Here is a 22,722-nt window from a genome sequence, read left to right as displayed (position 1 = left end):
GAATGTATCACACCATTTCCTCAACTTTTTCCACCTCTACTCAGTATGTTTTACTTCTATGGTTGCCAGAATAGGCAGGTAAGAGAATTAATAGGAAAAAAAAATATTCTCCACTGCAGTCTTCCAGGAGCAATAATCTTCAGCATATTATCAGGTCTGTGGCATAATTTAAAAACAGTAGCTTTGAGGGCTGTAAAAGACAACAGAAAGCCACTCCATCTCACTAGAAAATTCCGAAAGGAAAAGGAGAATTCCAAAGTTACAATGTATATTTGATACTGAGTATTATCTCTGAAATATAAAAGCTGTTTGAATGCTGACCTGTTATTAAAAATGCACCTGGTAATTGATACCATATGATAACGTATTATATGATGGAACAAAAACAAGGATGAGATTCAAAATGTAGAACCATGTGATAATTATATATAATATAAATGAAATCTTCCAAGTTTACTGGAAAATTTCATTTTCACATATATTGGAATTTCACATATATTGGAAAGATAAAGAATCTAAAACCAAACATGTGTAACCAGTTGAGATTCCATGATCAGACTGATATAACTTCACTTATGAGGAAGAAAAAGGGGGCAAAAAAAAAAGAATAAAAATAAGCATAAATAGGCCGGGCACGGTGGCTCATGCCTGTCATCCCAGCACTTTGAGAGGCTAAGGCGGGTGGAACACTTGAGGTCAGGCATATGAGATCAGCCTGGCCAACATGGTAAAACCCTGTCTCTATTTAAAAAAAAAAAAAAAAATTAGCTGGGCATGGTGGCACATGTCTGTAATCCCAGCTAGCTGGGTCGCTGAGGCACGAGAAATGCTTGAACCTGGGAGGTGGAGGTTGCAGTGAGCTGAGATCGCGCCACTGCACCCTAGCCTGGGCAACAGACCAAGACTCTGTCTCAAAAGAAAGCACAAATGTTAATATATTTTTAAGTCACAGAAACTCACACAAGCTTTCTGAATATTGGCAGTTATGTATTATAATATGCTAGCTTGATTATGTTCCACACTAACTATACTTATAATAGATTTTAATGAAAAATTCCTTGTACTTCTCAATTCAGTTCTTTTATAAAAGAAATGTATTCATAGCTACTTTCTCTGATTATAGACAAGATCCAAATTTATAAAATATTTAGAATCTAGCATTGAGGAGAAAAGAACAAAACTTACCACCTCTTCTACTAGGTCTTCAACAATAAGGCCTTGTTCATCTGTTCTTAAATTTGTAACCCACATCCATCCATCTTCTAATTCATTATGAACAATGAACATATCTCCTTTTAAGAAACTGAAAAGAGCAATTTTAAAGTTATTAAAATTAAAAATTTTAAATATAGAAATTAGAATAGTCATATACCACAAAATAGGATAAGGATAGTATTATATTGAAAAATGCGAGGAATTAAGAGTCAAACACTCTAAATTTGTATCTTATTTCTGGCATTATCTACATGTCAGTTCCTGAAGATAATAAATAATCTGAATTTTAATTTCCTCATGAGTACAATGTGTCTGATAATAGTATCTGCACTATCTATATAACTGAATTATTGTTAGATTCAAATTACAACTTGTTAACAGAAACTGATTATACATATATTGAAGGTTTTGGGGTGTAACTACAAGAAAACTGAATTGAAAAACTTGTTTCAATGTTATTACTCTTTCAGATGTAGGTTAGATATAAAATAAAAACACAAAACAAATATAATTAACACATTATACATACATAAGATATAGAGTTACTTAGAAACTGTTTATTTTAGATAAGCATGATGTAGATGCTTATGTCAGTTAACATTTTTCCTATAAAAAAACTAGGGCTTATTTAATTCACCCAGATACCCATCATCCAATGGGTACAGCATTCTTTCTCTGAAAGTGGTACCAAGGGATATATTATGAGAAAGGCATGTATGTTTTTTTCTGTTACCAATTTAAGAGTACAGAGTACAGAGATACAACTTAGTTTCCTTTTACTGAAACCTACATGTTTTCAACCTCCACACAATTATGGAAATAACAAGTTGCTGATGTATTTCATCAATATAAAACCATCAGTAATCCTTGAATTTGTCCTTTCAGGCTTAAAAGAATGTGTCTGAACACAAAGTTTCCAGATTTGTTGATGGTACCATTAACCCTGTATCTATAACTGTATTTGTCTTTTTTTCCAGCAATTTTCCTTTTGATTTTAATCTTCACAAACCAAAATCTAAATTTAAGTAAATCTCTTCTCCTATCCTTGAAAGCTTTAACTACTTTCTCTGTGCTATCTCCAGCTTCATTGTCTCTTGGATAATGTTTCGGACAACAGAACTGATACATAACATTTAACTCAATATTTGAATAATCATAGAATATTGTGTTCTATCTTGATTCTACAATCCTTCTTAATGATGGCCAATATTTCACTAGCTGAATGGCAGCAGACATTACCACTTAACCAATTAAATTATTCCTTTCTAGAACCACCTAAATAAGCACATTAAAGAAAATCATTATGAGTAAAAATAGGGTGCACGTGAAATGGTAAATTTCATTTCTTAGTTAAAAGTAGTCATAAGAGATATTTCTAATTTCAAGTTTACTTGTTGCTGCTATAACAACTTTTCATCGTGCAAAAACCAAAAAAAAATGTTTTAAATAAGCTTGTTAGTAGTAACAAAACCTAATCATAACTCATTCTGTATTATTTTGTATTATTCCCCCCTAAAACAGGCTACAGTGCTTTATTAAATCATTATTTTTTAAGGTATTTTTATTTTAAAATTCACAGGTATGCATAAATTTTTTAAAAGACTCATAAATCCAAATGTGTATCATCAAAGTATTGTTTAAATTCTCATCTTCCTAGATCAGCTGTTTTTTTTTTTTTTTTCTTTTTTGGTTTCCCAGGACTTCTTTACTCTCTTAAAAACTGACATCCTAAATGGCTTTTATTTATATGGATATCTACTGATATTTACCATATTCAAATTTAAAACAAATGTTTTAAAATATTCACTAATTCCTTTAAAGATAGCTCATTAAAAATAAGAAAAATATAACTTTTACAAATTTAGTGAGAATATCACTGTTTTATAATTTTGCAAATCTCTTAATGCCTGGCCTAACTGAAAACTGCTGGAGTCCCATATCTGTTTCTGTATTAAATTTGCTGCTATTGATTTTTTTGCTTAAAGCATATGAAGAAAATCTGGCTTCACCTAAGAATGTAGTTGTGAAAAGGCTAAGTATTTTAATAGCCCTTTCAGATGATTATAGATATTCTATTAAATCACACCAAAAATTCAATGAGCGGTACTTTCTTGAAAGTTAATTGTAATATGGAATCCAAAACTATTTATCAGTGAACTTTCTGTATGCATTCCAGTAACATCTATTGGTCTATCTTGCATTTCAAATTACCCATGCATAATTTTGTAACAACATGCATCGACCTTTTAGAAAATATTAGTTCACCAAGCTATCTATATCTTCTAGTTGTTAACACATTATACACTATCAAAACCTCTCATTCTTGGCCAGCCATGATGGCTCACGCCTGCAATCCCAACACTTTGGGAGGCCCAGGCAGGCAGATCACCCGAGGTTAGGAATTCAAGACCACCCTGGCCAACATGGTGAAACCCCATCTCTACTAAAAATATCAAAATTAGCCAGGTGTGGTGGCAGGCGCCCATAGTTCCAGCTACTCAGGAGGCTGAGGCAGCAGAATCGCTTGAACCCAGGTGGCAGAGGTTGCAGTGAGCCAAGATGGCACCACTGCACTCCAGCCTGGGTGACAAGAGCGAAACTGTCACAAAAACAAAAAACAAAACAAAACAAAACAACAAAACAAAACAAAAAAACCTCATTCTTTATTATTACTGCCTGTCTCATCAGAGAAGTCATTATTTCAGAAACTGTCAAACTTTTGATGGCCAACACAGAATGTCTAAAATTCAAAGTTTTACTCAAAACTCAAATTTTGTCATTGGCAACAAACACTAACAGTTTTTTTCCTTGAAATAATAGTCTTACTTTGTTCTTCTTCAAAAAATGTCAAACATTCTCTTAAGTGAAAATGGTATGCACAAAAGTAACAGCTAAGCCACGTGCAGTGGCTCATGCCTATAATCCCAGCACTTTGGGAGGCCGGGGCAGGCAGATCACTTGAGGTCAGGAGTTCAAGACTGGCCTGGTCAACATGGCAAAACCCCATCTCTACTAAATAACAAAAATTAGCTGGACTTGGTGACACACGCCTGTAATTCCAGCCGCTCGGAAGACTGAGGCATAGAATCCCTTGAACCCAGGAGTTGGAGACTGCAGTGAGGCGAGATGGTGCCACTGCACTCCAACCTGGGCAACAGAGCAAGACTCTGTCTCTAAAAGGAAAAAAAAAAGGAACAAACTAGTTCAGCTCTCAACTCACTGCTTTTCCTCATGACACTGATCTCTGGCACACAGCAGAAGTGTTTTATACATACTTCCCATTTCATCATACAGATCAAAGTGTGTGGTCACAGGTCAAAATTTAATAAATATTTTTTTAGTCCCTCATCAGTAACACTCTTAAATGAAACTGTCTTTGATTAACTCCAAGTGTGTAACAGTAAAGAATACTGTACACTTTTGTGCCACAGCCTTGATTTCTACTAAGGCACCAGCAGTTTTACCATACATTGCTTTTGTACTATCATTGTAAAATTTACGGTGAAAAAGGCAAATTATGTCTTAGTATGGTTATGAAAATAATCTGATCTCATGGATTGTGATGGCTAATTTTATGTGTCAACTTGGCTAGACCGTAGGGTTCCCAGATTAAACATTATATTTCTGGGTTTCTCTGTGAGGGTGTTTCTGGGTGAGATTAGCATTTGAATCAGAGGACAGTACCCTGCCATCCCCAATGTGCGTGGGCATCATCCAATTCACTGAGCGTCTGAACAGAACAAAAACTGGAGGAGGAAGAAATTCATCCCTTTTTTCTGCCTCACTGGTTGAGCTGGGACATCTCATCTCAACTTTTCCTGCCCTCAGACTAGGATTTACACCATAGGTTCCCCTGGTTCTCAGGTCTTCAGATGTAGATTGAATTATACCACTGGCTTTCTTGGGTTTTCAGATTACAGACAGCCAACTGTGGGTCTTTACTGTCTCCATCTACCATTGTGTAAACCAATTCTCCATAAAAAATCTCCTCTAGAGAACACTGACTAATACCCAGTGTCATTCTAAATGAGTCTCAAAGATCCCCATAGTTACATGAAACACACTTTGAGAACTGCTGTCCTAAATAATCCCACAAAAAATTTAAAAATTACCTAAATTCATAAATTTGTAATTCATCACTGTTCTTCTTTAATATATGCATTTTCTCCTTTGTCGTTTATAGGCCTTTCCAGTTTAGATTACAAATAAAAATGTGTCAGTAAGAATTAAATGAGAATTAATGGTAAGAAACAAAGTTTCCACTAGAAATTTAAATACCTTATAGAAAGACATAATTTGATTATCAAATTATATAATTATAGAGAAATAAAACTACAAACTAACATGTTGCATAGTTTTATAACATTACTAAGGTTTAAAATTATTCACCCCTTACATAAAGTAGAAGCTTATCCTTTATAGCTGTGGCATAAATGTCACATGGTAACAAAAATTTAAATAGGATATAGATTGAAACAGAACTCTCCTTACTTTGTGAGAGACAATGTAATAAAACCTAATTATTTCTCCTGTCATATTCACTGAGGCCACCCTGATTCAAAATCACAGTCTGAACAAATAAGTCAACCCAGAGGTCCAGGACCAACAGACCCAATATCAAAAGCTCTTTCACCTTGCTGTATGCCATTTCTTCAAATTTCAAAAGCTTCCTAGTCCAAGAGTAATAAATCTTTGAAGTCTAGCTCTTTCAAATGCCTATACATGAGAATAGATTATAAAATACCTTATTTCATCAGTGTCTGGTACTTTAGTGTAAGGTAGAATAGCTCGTACACGCCTTCTATCTTCTACTGGCTAGAAACCATAAAAAAAAAAAAAAGGATTTAAAAAGATAGTCTTTTTATCTTAAAGGCAAAAGAGGTATATCCACATAAAGCCAATAAAAATTCACATTAGAAATTCCATGGGATCATTCAAATACATTTTTACTTGCACTACAAATATGCAGTGCCTAGAAAGCCTTTTTTGTTGTTCTTGTTTTTATGAAAATTATATTTTAAATATAAGCAATATGCTTTTATAAGGTAATATGAATGATTTCATTTTAAATATACTACATGAAACATATAAGTTAACCTTTCATTGATGATACACAAGGCATTTCAGAATCTTGCAGCAAAGTCACGGTTAGTACCATAAAATCAGTAATTTCTTCTCATACATTCAGAAATATTTGTTAGGCTATCACCAAACAGTACTTTTTTTTAATGTGGTTACTTAAACACAAAATTACTGAAAAATATTTTCTTTTTTTTTCAAAGAAGTTGTCCATTTTGTTCTGACATTATAACCCAAATTAAAATTTAATACAACAAATACTTCTTGAATTATAATAAACATAAGAAACTGAGCAATAGCTAAACCCACTATTGTACTGAAAAACAAAGTTTTGAAAAATATTTTATTCATTTTACTTGCCTCTGGTGGTGCAACTGGGTAAAGTAATTTTTCTCCTTTAAGCAAACAAGAGACATGACTGTAATAACCTATTAGGTCTGACAGTGAAGAAAAACGTCTTCCACCAATGTAGTAATCTCCACACATAGCAATAATCCTATTTGAACAGGAAAAAATACAGTATAAAAAAATCTTTACAGTCAATTTTAAAGACCGAGTTTCATAAAGAAATTATAAATCCATAATTTCCATACTCTTTTCCTTGTAACTATATCCTTATACTAAAATACTACTTATTAATATCTTCATCACAGCAAATTACTTGGGGCTATTTCTCTTACATATATGCATGCATTTGATATGAAATACGTATCAGGCTTATAAACCTCAATTACAGAATTCCATCAAATATTTGAAAATTCACCCTCAGATACCTCTTCTCACTTTCCATATTTAAGGCTGAATTCACAATGTTAGTAAGTTTTCTCTGGCTTAAAGGACCTCACAAATCTCTTGAAATATTTCAAGAGATATATTTATCTCTTGAAAGATATTTTGAAATCTTGAAAGATTATCTCTTGAAGAAATATTTCAAGAGATATATATATCCAACAAAGTACAGGAATAATTTCACATACTACATGTGGTATCATGGTACTACTGAACCTTATTTTAAAATCTAAAAACCAAGGGTACAAAAACATTTTATCATTTAACACTATATGCATTAGATTATTTTTTTCAATTTCTTCTATAAAAATGAAATAGAATACAATATGGGTAAATATGTGTATATATACAGAATATTTGTACTTGAAAATTTATATGCCTGTTTCACTGAAGTGCATATCTGCAAAGAGTTTTAGAACAGTGAAGCTAAAATAGAGGACACAAAATTTGAGTTTTAAACAGGGTTTCCTATACTCTTTGTTATTCTACAGTCTAAAAGTATACAATTCCTTTATTTTAGACTTGCCGCTCAAAGTTTATTTGTAATTCTTTATACTTTAAAAGCTATAAATATATTTGAGGATCAGCACAGTAATGCCCAAATATACTGTTTTTAAACAAAAAATGTAAACATTCAAAAGAATCTCTCTAAATCACTGATTAAATCATTTGACTGAAAACAAGCTTCCTTCTCTATTATTTGTTACTGAGTCATTCACCTTTATTATACCGGTATATTTTTGAATATTATATCAAAATAGCTACACCATTTGGCTTCACAATAGGAATAAAGACTTACCTAAAATGGTTGACAACATTCATCTGGCTAAGAAATGAAAGTACAAAGGACCCTGGCCTTCGATCACTCTCTCTTATAAGGTAACTGCCAGACTTCCCTGCCTGCCTGAGGCGTTCTTCTGCTATTGTTCTGTCAAGTTTTCCGTGATACCACCTAGGGGAAAAACAGAGAAGATATTACAATATAATAGCAAGTGTAAAATTTCTAGTGATACTTGAAAAACATACTACTAGAGGTTTTAAATGCCTACATGTAACTTAAACATTTACATTTTACTCTGAACCAGTTATTCCAATTTTAACTCAATTCAACCTCAGTCTCTCAAAAAATACTCATTTACTTGGTCTTTAATTTGTTCTAAAAGCTTAGTTCTAGTCATCTCATATATAAATCTCTTCCATTTCTACCCATCTCCCTACTTCCAGGATTGCCTGCTATTCAAAATATAAACACTACTGCAACCAAATCCTTACTTAGAAAAATAAGATAAACAAATGGAAATGATGAATTTACTACCTCGATCTTATACTGAGGAACCATGACTTCACAAGGCACATGGAACCTATGAGAATATAAAATGTTTTATTCCATTTTAGTGTTCATGCCCTGAGACAGGAAAACAGAATTACACTGTCTAAAGGATGCTATTTTAATTTCCTGTTTGAACATGAAGCTGATTAATCCCTTTGGCTCTAAGATAATCTACTCCATGACTATACATTTTACATTTGCACTCAACTTTCCAAATTTATTTAACAAACATTTGGGGGAATAAATAGCACCTTTGTCCCTTCACCCTTCTTGCTCTCAGTTTAACTGTATTCTACCTACATACTATCAAATGATCTACTTGAGAAACTGGCTATAACTCTAGCATCATCCATGATACCAAGTATGCCTATAAAAGCCTCATAGACTGATATAAACAGAAACATGCTTAGAAATATACTAGAAGTATCATACAGGCATGGTAACAAATCTCCAAAGTAACTGTTATAAAATATTTTTACATTTTTCATAGTTTAGTCAAACTCATCCTTAGATACTTACAGCCTAATTTGAAACATTCAGAGAAAAATAAACATTCATATTACATTGATATATTAAATTATGTAACATATTATAGTACTTCAGCTTTACCACTCAGTTTATTTGTAATCTTACATTTGTAATAATGTAGTATGTATTTTATATAATAGATAATAAGCCAATGATAAAAGCATTATGCTACTATGACTATTTTTGTAAGCTTGTTGTAATAAAAGCTCATTATTTTTGACACCTTAATTTTTAAAAATAAAACAAAAACACAGAAACTTAAAACTTATGGAAAGAATCACTTTTAGTTTTCTTCTAAAATCAACCTATTTTAAATAGAGCCCTATGCATAAGGCTGAAAATAATGAACTTATTTATAGAGTTCCATTACAACTTAACAAAAAATATAATTGTCAACTGTTAGTATTAGAGGAAGAAGGGAAAGAGCAATCAATACTGCATTCCTCTAAAATCCTAATCTTAGTTCAGCCATCATCTTTGAGACAAATGACAAGTAATTTTAACTTTCAAGAGCTCAGGGATTTTTTTATTCTAAAATGGAAAGTTTACACCAGAGATCATAAAGGTCCCCTGAGGAACTATAATTTAATAACATAAGAGAATAAAATTTTGAAATTTCAGGCTGTAAGTTTAGCTGTGAAAATATAAGGGATATCCTTAGGTTATCCTTAGAATATGAAACTAGTGCTTTCCTCATTACCTAAAGCAGTAGAACTATCCCAGAGAGCAGATTTATATACCCAACAAAGATAAAATTAAGGACAATTTTAAGCAAATCTCTATTTTTGTGTACTTGTTATTTGTTAAATTTCTGTTATGTCTTACGCAGTGTCAAGATGAAAAGGTTTTATTTAATCTCCTTAATCTTTTGAACTTACCATGAAATGATACACAGAGATACAGGAGGCATTACACAATTACTATTTTACAATAAATATCTGACTTACAATTTTAAGTTATATATACGTCTATTTGTGGTTTTTAGTTGTTTTTGCTTTGTTTTGTTTCAGATGGGGGTCTCACTTTGTCACCCAGGCTGGAATGCACTGGTACAATCTCAGCTCACTGCAACCCCCACCTCCCGGGCTCAACCCATCTTCTCACCACAGCCTCCCAAGTAGCTGAGACTGCAGACACACGCTACCATGCCCAGCTTTTTTTTTTTTTTTTGTAGAGACAGTGTTTTGCCTGTCACCCAGGTTGGTCTCAAATTCCTGGACTCAAGCGATCTGCTCACCTCAGCCTTCCAAAGTCTGGGATTACAGGTGTGAGCCACCACACTGAGCTGATTTTTTACATCTATGTACTTTCAGTAAGATCTGAGCATTCAAGTGGACAAGTCAGTTCAGGAGAAAGACATTAATCTAAATAAGTAACTATTTCCTACATGTTAGCAATTTCCTCTCATGTTAAAAGGACATAAGCTTCAAACACGTAAAGCAAAACATGTCAATTCTTGATTATGACTATAAACTGCAATTAAATTATCCAGCCATCAGCTTGTAAACATTTATGTAGTTGATTTGATCCTTAAATGTTTTATAAATAAATCACAATAAATCCAAAGTTATAAGATTTGATTCAGACACCTTACAGATTTATAGAACCTAGGTAAAATACTATATAACCTTTAAACACCAGTCCTTGGGTTTACTCAAAAACAGTATTTCTCAACCTTTTTTTAACCCACAATCTTTTTCATAAATATAAAAATTTTACCCTACTGAGAGATTCAGAGTCCCTAAGGTGGCTGCCCTGCACAGAGAATCATACATTCTAATTAGCCCCAGTAGCCAAGAAAATGTTGTCTACCTTAACTTTCTGAAGTCTGTAATTCTTTTTATTCTAGGTATAAAATATATGGGATATGCCTTTACAAAATATACTCTCAATAACAAAGATATAACTTTTCCCAAGAGTGAACACTTTGGGAGTGGTTGTCTAAAATACTCAATTTTTTAAAATGCTACACTTTCTGCCTCTACAAATAGTCACAGCAATAGAATTACAAAGAAATAAAAGAAAACATATTTAATCAACCCCACTATTACTCTTAAGTCTTCACAATCAAAGCCTTATTATATCTCTTTAAGAGCAGATTTGCTGGTGACTGTTTTCATGTAAATTAAAAAAATAATTCAACTGGAATCTAGAATACCTCAAAGAAACATAAGCACAAAAGTTATACTGGTGGTATGAGAATACTCTAACATGAGATTACCAAATAATAGCTCATCACCTAAGTTAAAGTTTATAAATCTGCTCACATTTGTGGCAATTATAGCACAGAGTATACCTGGCACATAGCAATAATAAGTTTTAAAAGTATTTGTCCAATGAAGGAAGAAGTGTTGACTCATAAAACAACATTGAAAAATACTTTATAAGTCATCTAGTTGAACCACCTTGCCAATGTAAAAAACAAAACAAAACAAAAACCTCTTTTTTAACGTCAACATAGGAAGTTCTCCTTTTTTTATTTTGGAAACAGAGTCTCGCTCTGTTACCCAGGTTGGGGCGCAGTGCCATGCTCTCATGGCTCACTGCAACCTCTGCCTCCTGGGTTCAAGTGATTCTCCTGTCTCTGCCTCCCAAGTAGCTGGGATTACAGATGCGTGCCACCACATCCGGCTAATTTTTGTATTTTTAGTAGAGACTTGTAAATTAGGGAAATTAATTTCTATCTCAACCTCAGAATAAAATTAATGACTTGTCCTAAATTGCTTTAAAAAAAATACAAAAATGAAAACTACTACGTAGGCTTTATAGTAGAACGGTTAAGACTCTAGAGCCACTGTCTTTGAATCCCAGCTCTGCCACTGAGCTGCGCAAATGTAGGCAGATATCTCCGAGCCTCAGTTTCCTCATCTATAAAAGGAATAGTGTCTACCTCACAGAACATTGGCTTATTATTATTAAATGAGCTAACACATATAAAGTTGCTTAGAAGAATACCTAATGGATACCAAGAACCTAGTAAATACTAGCTTAATTATTATCAAACCAATATCACAGGGGAATAGAGGATACTCAAAGGCTATGGGACTAATAAACGTCTTCAAAAAAACTAACACATTTTATGACTGTTGCATAATAGGTGATCAATCTGTGAATCATCTTAGTCTCAATTACCTATTTTCCAGTCTTGTTTACTTTCCATGTAATTTGGGGAAGAGGACAGAAGAAATCAATCTTTTTTTTTTACTAAGGCATTAACTTTAGGAGGAAATTTTCTCAAAACTCTTTTTGAACATTATAAAGCATTCAAATTAATTGGGGCTGCAGGTGCCATACTACTAATAAACTAGAAATTCTATTTCACCTGGCAACTCTAGAAGGAAACCCTCAAAGAACCCCCATTCTTTTCCCAATGTGTGTATATTTTGGGGGTTGGGGGGCAGTATAAAGGATAGTAGGTACTTGAGATACTATGACTTAAAACTGCTTAATGCAACACGTTAATAATAAAGCATTTATGTCCTCCTATTTTAAAAGTAAATTTCCCTCTCTCTTCTTCCTTGCCTAAGGAAACTGGGGAAAAGGAACAGCAGGAGGAAATTCAAGAAGTACATACATGTCTTCCCAGCTAGCTTTGTAAATTTTTGTTGAGAAATTTTACAGGTAGATATGGAGTTTCTTAATTTCATTTTTTTAGAAATACAAATCAGGCCGGGCGCGGTGGCTCAAGCCTGTAATCCCAGCACTTTGGGAGGCCGAGACGGGCGGATCACGAGGTCAGGAGATCGAGACCATCCTGGCGAACACCGTGAAACCCTGTCTCTACTAAAAAAATACAAAAAACTAGCCGGGCGAGGTGGCGGGTGCCTGTAGTCCCAGCTACTCGGGAGGCTGAGGCAGGAGAATGGCGTAAACCTGGGAGGCGGAGCTTGCAGTGAGCTGAGATCCGGCCACTGCACTCCAGCCCGGGCTACAGAGCGAGACTCCGTCTCAAAAAAAAAAAAAAAAAAAAAAGAAATACAAATCAATTTATATACAATATCATACATCTAAGATAAAACTGCATGTGAAATAAGTGAACAATTTAAAAAAAGGCACAGAAATCACTCTATTTTAAATTTGGAATCACATGAACATTTTTTATAAATGTGTGCTGTGGCCAGGCACAGTGGCTCACGCCTTTATAGACCAGCACTTTGGGAGGCTGAGGAGGGGACTGCTTGAACCCAGGAGTTCATGACCAACCTGGGCAATATGGCAAAACCCCACCACTACAAAAAATACAAAAATTAGCCAGGCATGGTGGCACAAGCCTATGATCCCAGCTACTCGAGAGGCTGAGATGGGAGGATAACTTGAGCCTGAGAAGTCAAGGCTGCAGTGAGATAAGATCGTGCCACTGCACTCCAGACTGGGCGACAGAGAGAGACCCTGACTCGGGGGAAATAAAAATGGGGGTGGGGGCTGCTGCATATTGCTGGAACACATTTGAGGGGCCCTAGTGAGGCCTTTGTGTTTTATAATCTGTCTCACTTGATCAGAGAAAAATATGTAAATTTGTGCAATGAGAAAATATCCTAGTGTGAATGCAGACAGGCATTTCATTGAAACTATACAATTATTTACAACTCACTTGACAATCCCAAATGAAAACTGTCTACTACACAACAGAAAACCATTAAACCAGTGCTAACATCAGTAGACTTCCTTTTATAAAAAGAAAACTAAATTGACGTTACCAGCAGATCGCTTTTACTGTCCACTTGTTTTTCCTTTTGGTTATATTACCGACAGGCACCAAAGTAGTTACAGAGAAACATACATGCAGAAATCCAATTGCCAAGAAATCTTTTGCATCTGAATCACTTGGGAGTCTGTGTGCCTGATCATACTACAAACTTCTGGAGTTATTCTGCAAGTCTCAAAATGCTAATCAGACTTTCTTACACATGCTTGTGTCTTCTAAAACTAAATTGGTGATTTCAAGTTGGTATGCATTTGCTAAAACATAGAAATCTTCTAAAGCTCCCATATTTATGTGTAACTAATACATTCTTACTGTCTGTGATATGGTTTGGCTGTGTCTCCACCTAAATCTCATCTCACATGTTGTGGGTGGGACCTGGTGGGAAGTAACTGAATTACGGGGGCAGTTACCCCCATGCTGCTGTTATTGTGATAGTGAGTGAGTCCTCATGAGATCTAATGGTTTTATAAGGGGCTTTTCCCCCCTTTGCTCAGTACTTCTCCTTGATGACGCTATGTGAAGAAGGACATGTTTGCTTCCCCTTCTACCGTGATTGTAAGTTTCCTGAGGCCTCCCCAGCCCTGTGGAACTATGAGTCAATTAAGCCTCTTTCCTTTATAAATGACCCCAACTCGGGTTTGTCTTTGTTAGCATCATGAGAATGGACTAATACAGTCTGCTAAAGGTTTTTATTTAAAAAAAAAAAAAAAAAAGCAACTGATTTCTTAAAGTGAAGAGGAAAGTAAAGAAAATTTATCTCATACTAAGTGACTTTACTTGGCATTTTTTCAAATCACTATGATAGACTAAAATTGGGTCACTGGCAAATTCACTTGAACCACCACTAGGCTAAGCAAAACAGGTGTAGTACCCAACTATGCATCACTTAAACTTGGGGAAGGGGAAAAGAGAGCATGTTTTTATCTTAGCTATTCTTGGGTATATTTGTATATATCCAGATAGCTAGAGTGTGAATGTATGTGTGTGTGTGCACATGCGTGCATGTGTGTATGTATTTATCTCAGATCAAGTTAGTTCAAAGTAAGGGCAGAAATGCTGTTTCCTTTTTCAATAGGTAATGTATTTAGAGAATCCAAGAGGTTTTAGTTTTGAGAGAGCATTTCTAAAGAAACAGCACTATCATACATTCTGTCCACCCAAAATTAACTAAAAGACTAACATACAAAAGGTGAGAATACAAAAGTTTACACTGAAATGCACTCAACCATGATTGTGAAGTTCTTACTACCTTTAACTCCCATCACCCTAGTAAACAGATAACGAAGGGAAGAAAAAAACCACACCTCTCCAAGAAATGTTATGCACTAATCAAATGTTGCGAGGGAGGAGGAAAAGGGAGGGAAGGCTAGCACAATACCTACTAGCAGGAGGCTAAGATCAGTTAATACAGCATATTTTCAATCTCTTTTATCTGTGTACTTTAAATTCTCAAAATGGTATAAATTCTTAGAGTTGGGATTTTCTTAGAACTTCAACAATTACAGTATCATACCATTCAGCACATGAAGACAAGAAATCACTACATCTGGAGGTTAAAAGTAAACTTTAGTCTAACATTGTCTCTTATTTAGTTCATCTCCAACAAACTATCTGCAAAGCAGTGTGCTACATGGTAGACGATAACAGTAAATACCACAGAACACCATGACGTGTAAGTTTAGGATCCAATGGAGAAGACATTCAAATTAAGCAACTGTAATCTGGTAAAGTAAGTAAGAGGATACACAGGGATACAAAAAAATACCTCAGTCTTAGAATTTTAGCATACATTTCCTGAAAGAACTGATGGCTAAACTGATTTGGAAAAAGGGAGGGACTGAGAAGGAAAGTGAGAAAAACGTAACAGGCAATGGGAAAAAGCACAGGCAAAAAAAAAAAAAAAAAAAAAAATGACTTATCAAAAGACATATAGCCATAACAATATCCTAAACATTCTTCGTAATATACTTTACAAATCTAATTCCCACCAAATAAAATGGAAAGAATATAAGTTTATAAGTAGACATGTTACCTTACTTGCTGAATACAGACATATTACCTTACTTACGGAATTTCTTTCAGTTCCTCAAACTGAAATATGCCTCAAAGAACATTTTAAAAGTTCAAAATATTCTCAGATCTGTCCTTTCATCTGGTATCAGCAATAACCCTATGAGCACAGGGCAGGGGAATGGGTATTATCCACTCTATCCCTCAAAAGTTCTCCACAATATGCCCATTTTTCTCCTATACATACGCTTACATCCCAAACAAGTTACAATTATTCATTCAACAAAGATTTTTTTAAGCTCCTATTATGTGTTAGGCAATGTTTTAAGGCATTAGTTTTCTTCCTCTGTGCTTTCTCAAGGTATTTCTCCTATGTAACTTCTTTTAAGAAATAAGAGTGAAATATTACACAATTTACTCAAAGGTCATCCTAAAACTAAGGCACTTTCTACATGTCTTTTCCTCAGAATTTTCCATTTCTGTATTTATTCACAGTCATGGAAATATCAGTCATCAATCAGCTCAAATTATAACCTCTATGAGAGTGATCCCCAAATTTCCCTCTCTGAATCTAACTTCCTTCTTAAACGCCAGGCTTAAATTAACAAAGCCCTCCCAAGAATCTTCACCTTAAGGTGAATATATCAAAATCTTAAAAAATTAGCAAATATCTCTACAAACACACAGAAACACACACACACACACCCACTCACACTTCTCTTCCTCTTTATTGTTAATGACACCAGCATCCTTCCTAGTGTCCAGACCGGAAATTTCAAAAGCAACTTTGATTCCTTCTTGTGGTGTTATTTTATTTATGTATGTGGTTGTGTTTATATATCTATATTTTAAAAAATACATTTTCATCCACAGTTCCTGGTTTATAACTCCCATAGCCCTTTGTGTTAGTCTGTCTTTGCATTGCTATAATCGAATACATGAGACTGGGTAATTTATAAAGAAAAGTGGTTTATTTTGGCTCATGGTTCTGCAGGACTATAGAGGAAGCATAGTCCTGGAATCTGCTTTCAGGGAGGCCTCAGGTAGCTTTTACTCATGGCAGAAGGCAAAGGGAGAGCTAGCGCATCCCATGACCAGAGAGAGCAAGAGAAGGAGGGAGGAGCCAGGCTCCTTTAAACCAGTAGTCCCCAACCTCTGGCACCAGGCACTGACTGATTTAGTGGAAGACAATTTTTCCACAGACGGGAGCTCAGAGGAGATGATTTCAGGATGAAACTGTTTCAGCTCAGATCATCAACCATCAGATTCTCATAAGGAACAAACAACCTATATCCCTCACATGAGGAATTCACAACCGGGTTCGCACTCCTGTGAAAATCTAATGCTGCTGCTGATCTAACTTCTGCTGATCAGAAGGTGGAGCTCAGGCAGTAATGCTCACTTGCCTGTGGCTCATACCTCCTGCTGTGTGGCCCAGCTCCTAACAGGTCATAGACAGGTACCAGTCCACGGAGTAGGAGTTGAGGACCCCTGCTTTAAACAACCAGCTCTCGCCTGAACTCATTACCACAGGGGAAGGCAGCAAACCATTCATGGGGGATCCACCTCTATGACACAAACACCCACCAGACCCCACTTCCAACAATGGAGGTCTCATTAAACATGAGATTTGGAGGGGACACACATTCAAACTGTGTCACCCTCCTTATAGTCTTTTATTACAATGTTTGGTGTGTTAGTCCTCAGAAAACAATATCCTTGACCTTCTCCTGCCCTCCTTTCACCTGCACCAAGGCAGGACTCTGATTTTCCTCCACTTTTCTGACTGTGGGTCATAATGCCCTCATTTCAGAGAGGGTCTTGTGGGAGGCCTTCCTATTGGAGAAAGTGCTGATGTCATGAAAATTCCATAAAAAACCAAAAGGACTGGCTTCACAGCTGAACATGTGAAGATGGGCAAGAAGGTGAACAAGAACTCATCGATTTGCTGGGAGAGTGGCATACCCTAACTCCATGAAAACAGAGGCTCCTACATTTGGGACCCTTCCAGACCTTGCCCTATGGCATCCAGACCTTGCCATATGGCGGTTTACTTGTATCCTTTAACATACCCTTCATAATAAACCAGTAAACGTGTTTCCCTGAGTTCTGTGAGTAGCTCTAGCAAATTAATCAAACCCAAAGAGAGGGTTGTGGAAACCCCAACTCGAAGCCATCTGGTACAAGTTCTAGATATCCAGACTTACAACCAGTAGGAAGGAGGGCCCAGTCCCCAAGACTGAGCCCTAAGCCATTGGGATCTGACACTATCTCTGGGTAGTGCCAGAAATGAATTGGAGGCCAATCAGCTGGTGTTCACTGAAGAACTGATTGCTTATTTGGCAGGGAGAAATAGCGTGCATTTGGACACAGAAGTCTTCTGTGTTGATTGTTGTGGTGTAAAGGCAGAGGAAAAACAATTTAAGAGTTTTTCCTAAACACTTATCTTCCTAGTCATAAAACTACTGTCAACTTGTATACTGCACCTCCAGTATCACTGAAATTATTCTCCAGTTTTCCATTCCTTCATTCATTAACACCCTCTCCATATCATACTGCTCCAACCCTTCCTACAACTAGGGAAAGATTAATCTCCCTAATAGGCTCTTTCTTCCCAAACCACAGGCTTAATCATTTCACTCTAATAGCTCCAAAGTGTAGAAATGGCTATTCAATAACAAGTACAAACTATTCACCATGGCATTCAAAAGCCACCATGAAAGGCTCCAGCCTCCCTTTTAGCCAAATCAGACTATGTGTAACTCTACAAATACTACCTTGTTTCACCATGTCTTTTCACAATACAGTCATCATTTGATTTTTGCTTGTCAAAATACTATTCTATGTTGAGTTCCAGGGAAAAGTATACTTGCATAAAGCCATTTTTAATCCCCTTTAACTGAATACATTACCTCCCCCTGATATGGTTGCTCTGTATCCCCACACAAATCTCATGTTGAACTGTTACTCCCAGTGTTGCGGGAGGGACTTGGTGGTAGGTGATTGAATTATGAAGGCAAATTTCTTCTTGCTGTTCTCGTGATAGTAAATTCCCACAAGATCTGATGTTTTAAAAGTGTGTGGCACTTCCTCCCTTTGCTCTCTCTCTCTCATGTCACCATGTGAAGACGTTCTTGCTTCCCCTTTGCCTTCTGCCATGATTGTAAGTTTTCTGAGGCCTCTCCAGCCATGACTCCTGTACAGCCTACAGAACTGTGAGTCACTTAAACCTTTTCTTCACAAATTACCCAGACTCAGGTAGTTCTTTGTAGCAGTATGAGAACAGGATCATCCAGAAAACTGGTACGAGAAAAGTGTGGCACCGCTATAAAGATACCTCAAAATGTGGAAGCAACTTTGGAACTGGGTAATAGGCATAGGCTGGAACAGTTTGGAGGGATTAGAAGAAGACAGGAAGATGTGGGAAAGTTTCGAACTTCCTAGAGACTTGCTCAATAATTGTAACCAAAATGCTGATAGTGATATGGACAGTGAAATCCAGGCTGATGTGGTCTCAGATGGAGACAAGGAAGTTACTAAGAACCAGAGTAACGGTCACTCTTGCTATGATTTAGCAGAGACTGGCAGCATTGTGCCGCTGCCCTAAAGATGTGTTGAGCTTTGAACTTGACAGAGATGATTTAGGGTATCTGGCAGAAGAAATTTCTAAGCAGCAAAGCATTCAAGATGTGATTTGGTTTTTTTCTAAAAGTATATGCCCATATGTATGAAGAAAGAGATGGTATGAAACTGGAACTTATGTTTAAAAGGGAAGCAGAACATAAAAGTTTGGAAATTTTACAGCCTCACCATGCTATAGAAAAGACAAACCCATTTTCTGGGGAGATATTCAAGTCAGTGGCAGAAATTTACATAAATAACAAGGAGCCAAATGCTAGTAGCCAAGACAATGGGGAAAATGTCTCCCAGGGCATGTCAGAGATCTTCATGGCTGCCCCTCCAGTACAGGCCTGGAGGTCTAAGACGGAAAAATGGTTTCATGGCCCAGTCCCAGAAACCCACTGCTAAGTGCATCCTTGGGATTTGGTGCCCTGCATCCCAGCCACTCCAGTTCCAGCTGTGGCTGTGGCTAAAAGGGGCCAATGTACAACTTGGGGCATGGCTTCAGATGGTGCAAGCCACAAGCCTTGGTGGATTCCACATGGTGTTGGGTCTGTGGGTGCACAGAAGACAAGAGCAGAGCCTCCACCTTGATTTCAGAAGATGGATGGAAATGCCTGGATGTCCAGGTAGGACTCCACTGCAGGGGCAGAGCCCTCATGGAGAACCTCTACTAGGGCAGTGCAGAGGGGAAATGTGGGATTGGAACCCTCACAGAGAGTCCCCACTAGAGCACTGCCTAATGGAGCTGTGGGAAAAGGGCCATCATCCTCCAGACCCCATAAGGGTAGATCCACTGACAGCTTGCACTGTGTGTCTGCAAGAGTCGCAGGCACTCAATGCCAGCCCATAAAAGCAGCTGTGGGGGTTGTATCCTGCAGAGCCATGGGGCAGAGCTGCCAAAGGCCTTAGGAGGCCACCCCTTGCATCAGCGTGCCCTGGATGTGAGACGTGGAATCAAGGATTTGGGAGCTTTAAGGTTTCATGACTTCCCTGCTGGGTTTCAGACTTGCACAGGGCCTGTAGCCCATTTGTTTTGGCTATTTCTCCCATTTGCAACAAGAGCATTTACCCAATGCCTGTACTCTCACTGCACCTTGGAAGAAACTAACTTGTTTTTTATTTTACAGGCTCACAGGTGGACGGGACTTGCTTTGTCTCAGATGAGACTTTGGACTTTTGAGTTAATGCTGGAATAAGTTAAGAGTTTGGGGGACTGTTGGGAAGGCATGATTGTGTCTTGATATGTGAGAATAATGAGATTTGGGAGAGGCAGGAGAGAATGATATGGTTTGGCTCTGTGTCCCCCACCTAAATCTCATGTTGAATTGTAATTCCCAATGCTGGGGAGGGGACCTGGTGGTAGGTGATTGGATCATGGGAACAAATTTCCACTTGCTGCTCTCGTGATAGTGAGTTCTCACAAGATCTGATGGTTCAAAAGTGTGTGGCACATTCCCCTTCACATGCTGTTTCTCCTGTCACCATGTGAAGATGTGCTTCTTCCTCTCTGCCTTATACCATGACTGTAAGATTCCTGAGGCCTCCCCAGCCATTTGTGAGTCAATTAAACATTGCTTCTTTATAAACTACTCAGTCTCAGGTAGTTATTTATAGCAGTGTGAAGACAAACTAATACACACTCCTTTAAAATCCTCTGCATTTAGACATAATCTTCCTCTATCTCATTGTACTTTTTTACATGTTCCCCTATACTGGCCATAAACTCCTCCTCTAACAGGCCAAATTTTGTTGATTTTTATATCCCCTATAGCATTCTTAGTATAGTGCTTTGCATACAGTAGGGAATCCACAAATGTTTGTGGGGGTTATAATAAAAGCTCAGGTAGAACTGTTCTCTGGATTTCGATATGATATTTGAAAGCACTTTTCAAAATGCCAAGAACATATCAGCCCAGCAATGAATCTCAACCTAATGGTAGTACTGTTACTCTAAATATCTTCTAGAAAACTGTTTCATTACAACTATTATAAAGGGGGGATATTTGACAAAGCAAACCTCTAAAAGAGATGGGAAAAAATGAGCTTAAGATTATGAGGAAAAATGGCCGGGCGCGGTGGCTCAAGCCTATAATTATAGAACTTTGGAAGACTGAGGTGGGCGGATTGCTTGAGCTCAGGAGTTCAAGACCAGGCTGGGCAACATGGCAAAACCCTGTCTCTACAAAATATACAAAAATTAGCTGAGTGTGGTGGCATGCGCGTGTAATCACAGCTACTCAGGAGGCTGAGGCATGAGAATTACTTGAACCCAGGTGGCAGAGGTTGCAGTGAGATGAGATCGTGCCACTGCACTCTAGCCTAGGCAACAGAGCAAGATACTGTCTCAAAACAAAAAAGAAAAAAAAAAAAAAAAAGAGCATGAGAAAAACAGTCTTATTAGGGAAGAAGGTCATCTTTTCCTTAAAAACAGAAGAGACAAAAGAGAGGTGGAAACACAGTGTCTACAATCACGGAATGGCAAAAGAACAAATACACAGCTCCCTCACAGTAAAAAGTAGAGAAAATTATTTTAAGATGAAATATCTGGGATGGAAAAAGCTTTCAGATATCTAGTCTAATTCCTTAAGGTCACAAATAAGCAAAGTGATAAGTGAACTTGAAAATATGTAATTTTGATTCTCTCTATAAAATAGTAATCAAGGCCATCTAATGAGGAAGAAGATAGGCCTTAAGCAGTGTGGTAAAATGCCAAAGCAGAGCAGCTAGGGGGAAATATATTAAAAGTCTGGAAGGCATAAACAAAAGGAGTGCAATAAGAGCACCATGTAATAAAAGCACAGATGAAGTTAGCACAAATTCATGCTATCTGCTAGGCGCAGTGGCTCACACCTGTAATCCCAGCACTTTGGGAGGTTAAGGCGAGCAGATCACATGAGGCCAGGAGTTCGAGAACAGCCTGGCCAACAAGGTGAAACCCCGACTCTACTAAAAATACAAAAATTAGCCAGGTGTAGTGGCACACGCCTGTAATTCCAGCTACTCGGGAGTCTGAGGCATGAGAACTGCTTGAATCCAGGAGATGGAGGTTGCAGTAAGCCGAGATTGTGCCACTGCACTCTGGCCTGGGCCACACAGCGAGACTCTGTCTCCAAAAAAAAAGAAGTGGTATCCAAGTAGCAGTCAGGTGACTTTTCCCATAAACTCAGATTCTTGGCACTTTAGAGCAGTTTTAATTTCCGAAACACTGTTTCTCACATGGAAGAAGAAATCAGTGAGTCCACAAGTTACCAGAAAACAGCTTTGTATCTATAATTATGAGAGGCTTTGACAGTTTATGTGCAGGAAGTTCTCCAAAACAGGAATGCTGAGGCACAGGGTATTAATAACAGATACAGGAAGGACCATGCTACTTCCTTACTCCCACTCTCCATGTTCTCAATTCTCAAGTCTCTGTGGGACAGGTCTAGAAATTTCAGAGAAG

General features: G+C 36.9%; 1 protein-coding gene across 5 annotated transcripts in view; it reads right to left on the bottom strand.

The window, feature by feature from the left end:
* The window catches only part of RASA1 (RAS p21 protein activator 1), a 120,748-nt gene that overhangs the window by 49,957 nt on the left and 48,069 nt on the right, over nt 1–22,722 (bottom strand). For 3 of the 5 annotated variants that reach the window (XM_025386887.1, XM_025386890.1, XM_025386889.1), the window contains 4 exons: nt 7,883–8,035; nt 6,655–6,790; nt 5,960–6,030; nt 1,186–1,303 (listed from right to left, as the gene is read on the bottom strand). In XM_025386887.1, coding sequence (XP_025242672.1) covers nt 1,186–1,303; nt 5,960–6,030; nt 6,655–6,790; nt 7,883–8,035 — 478 coding nt within the window. Of the gene's footprint in view, nt 1–1,185; nt 1,304–5,959; nt 6,031–6,654; nt 6,791–7,882; nt 8,036–8,398; nt 8,445–22,722 lie in introns of all 5 variants that reach the window. The other 2 variants (XM_025386888.1, XM_025386891.1) reach the window with 2 other exon arrangements.

Source organism: Theropithecus gelada, chromosome 6, assembly GCF_003255815.1.
Source record: "Theropithecus gelada isolate Dixy chromosome 6, Tgel_1.0, whole genome shotgun sequence".
Taxonomy (NCBI): domain Eukaryota; kingdom Metazoa; phylum Chordata; class Mammalia; order Primates; family Cercopithecidae; genus Theropithecus; species Theropithecus gelada.
The sequence above is the reverse complement of the archived record's forward strand: the minus strand, read 5'-3'. Positions and strand labels throughout refer to the sequence as shown.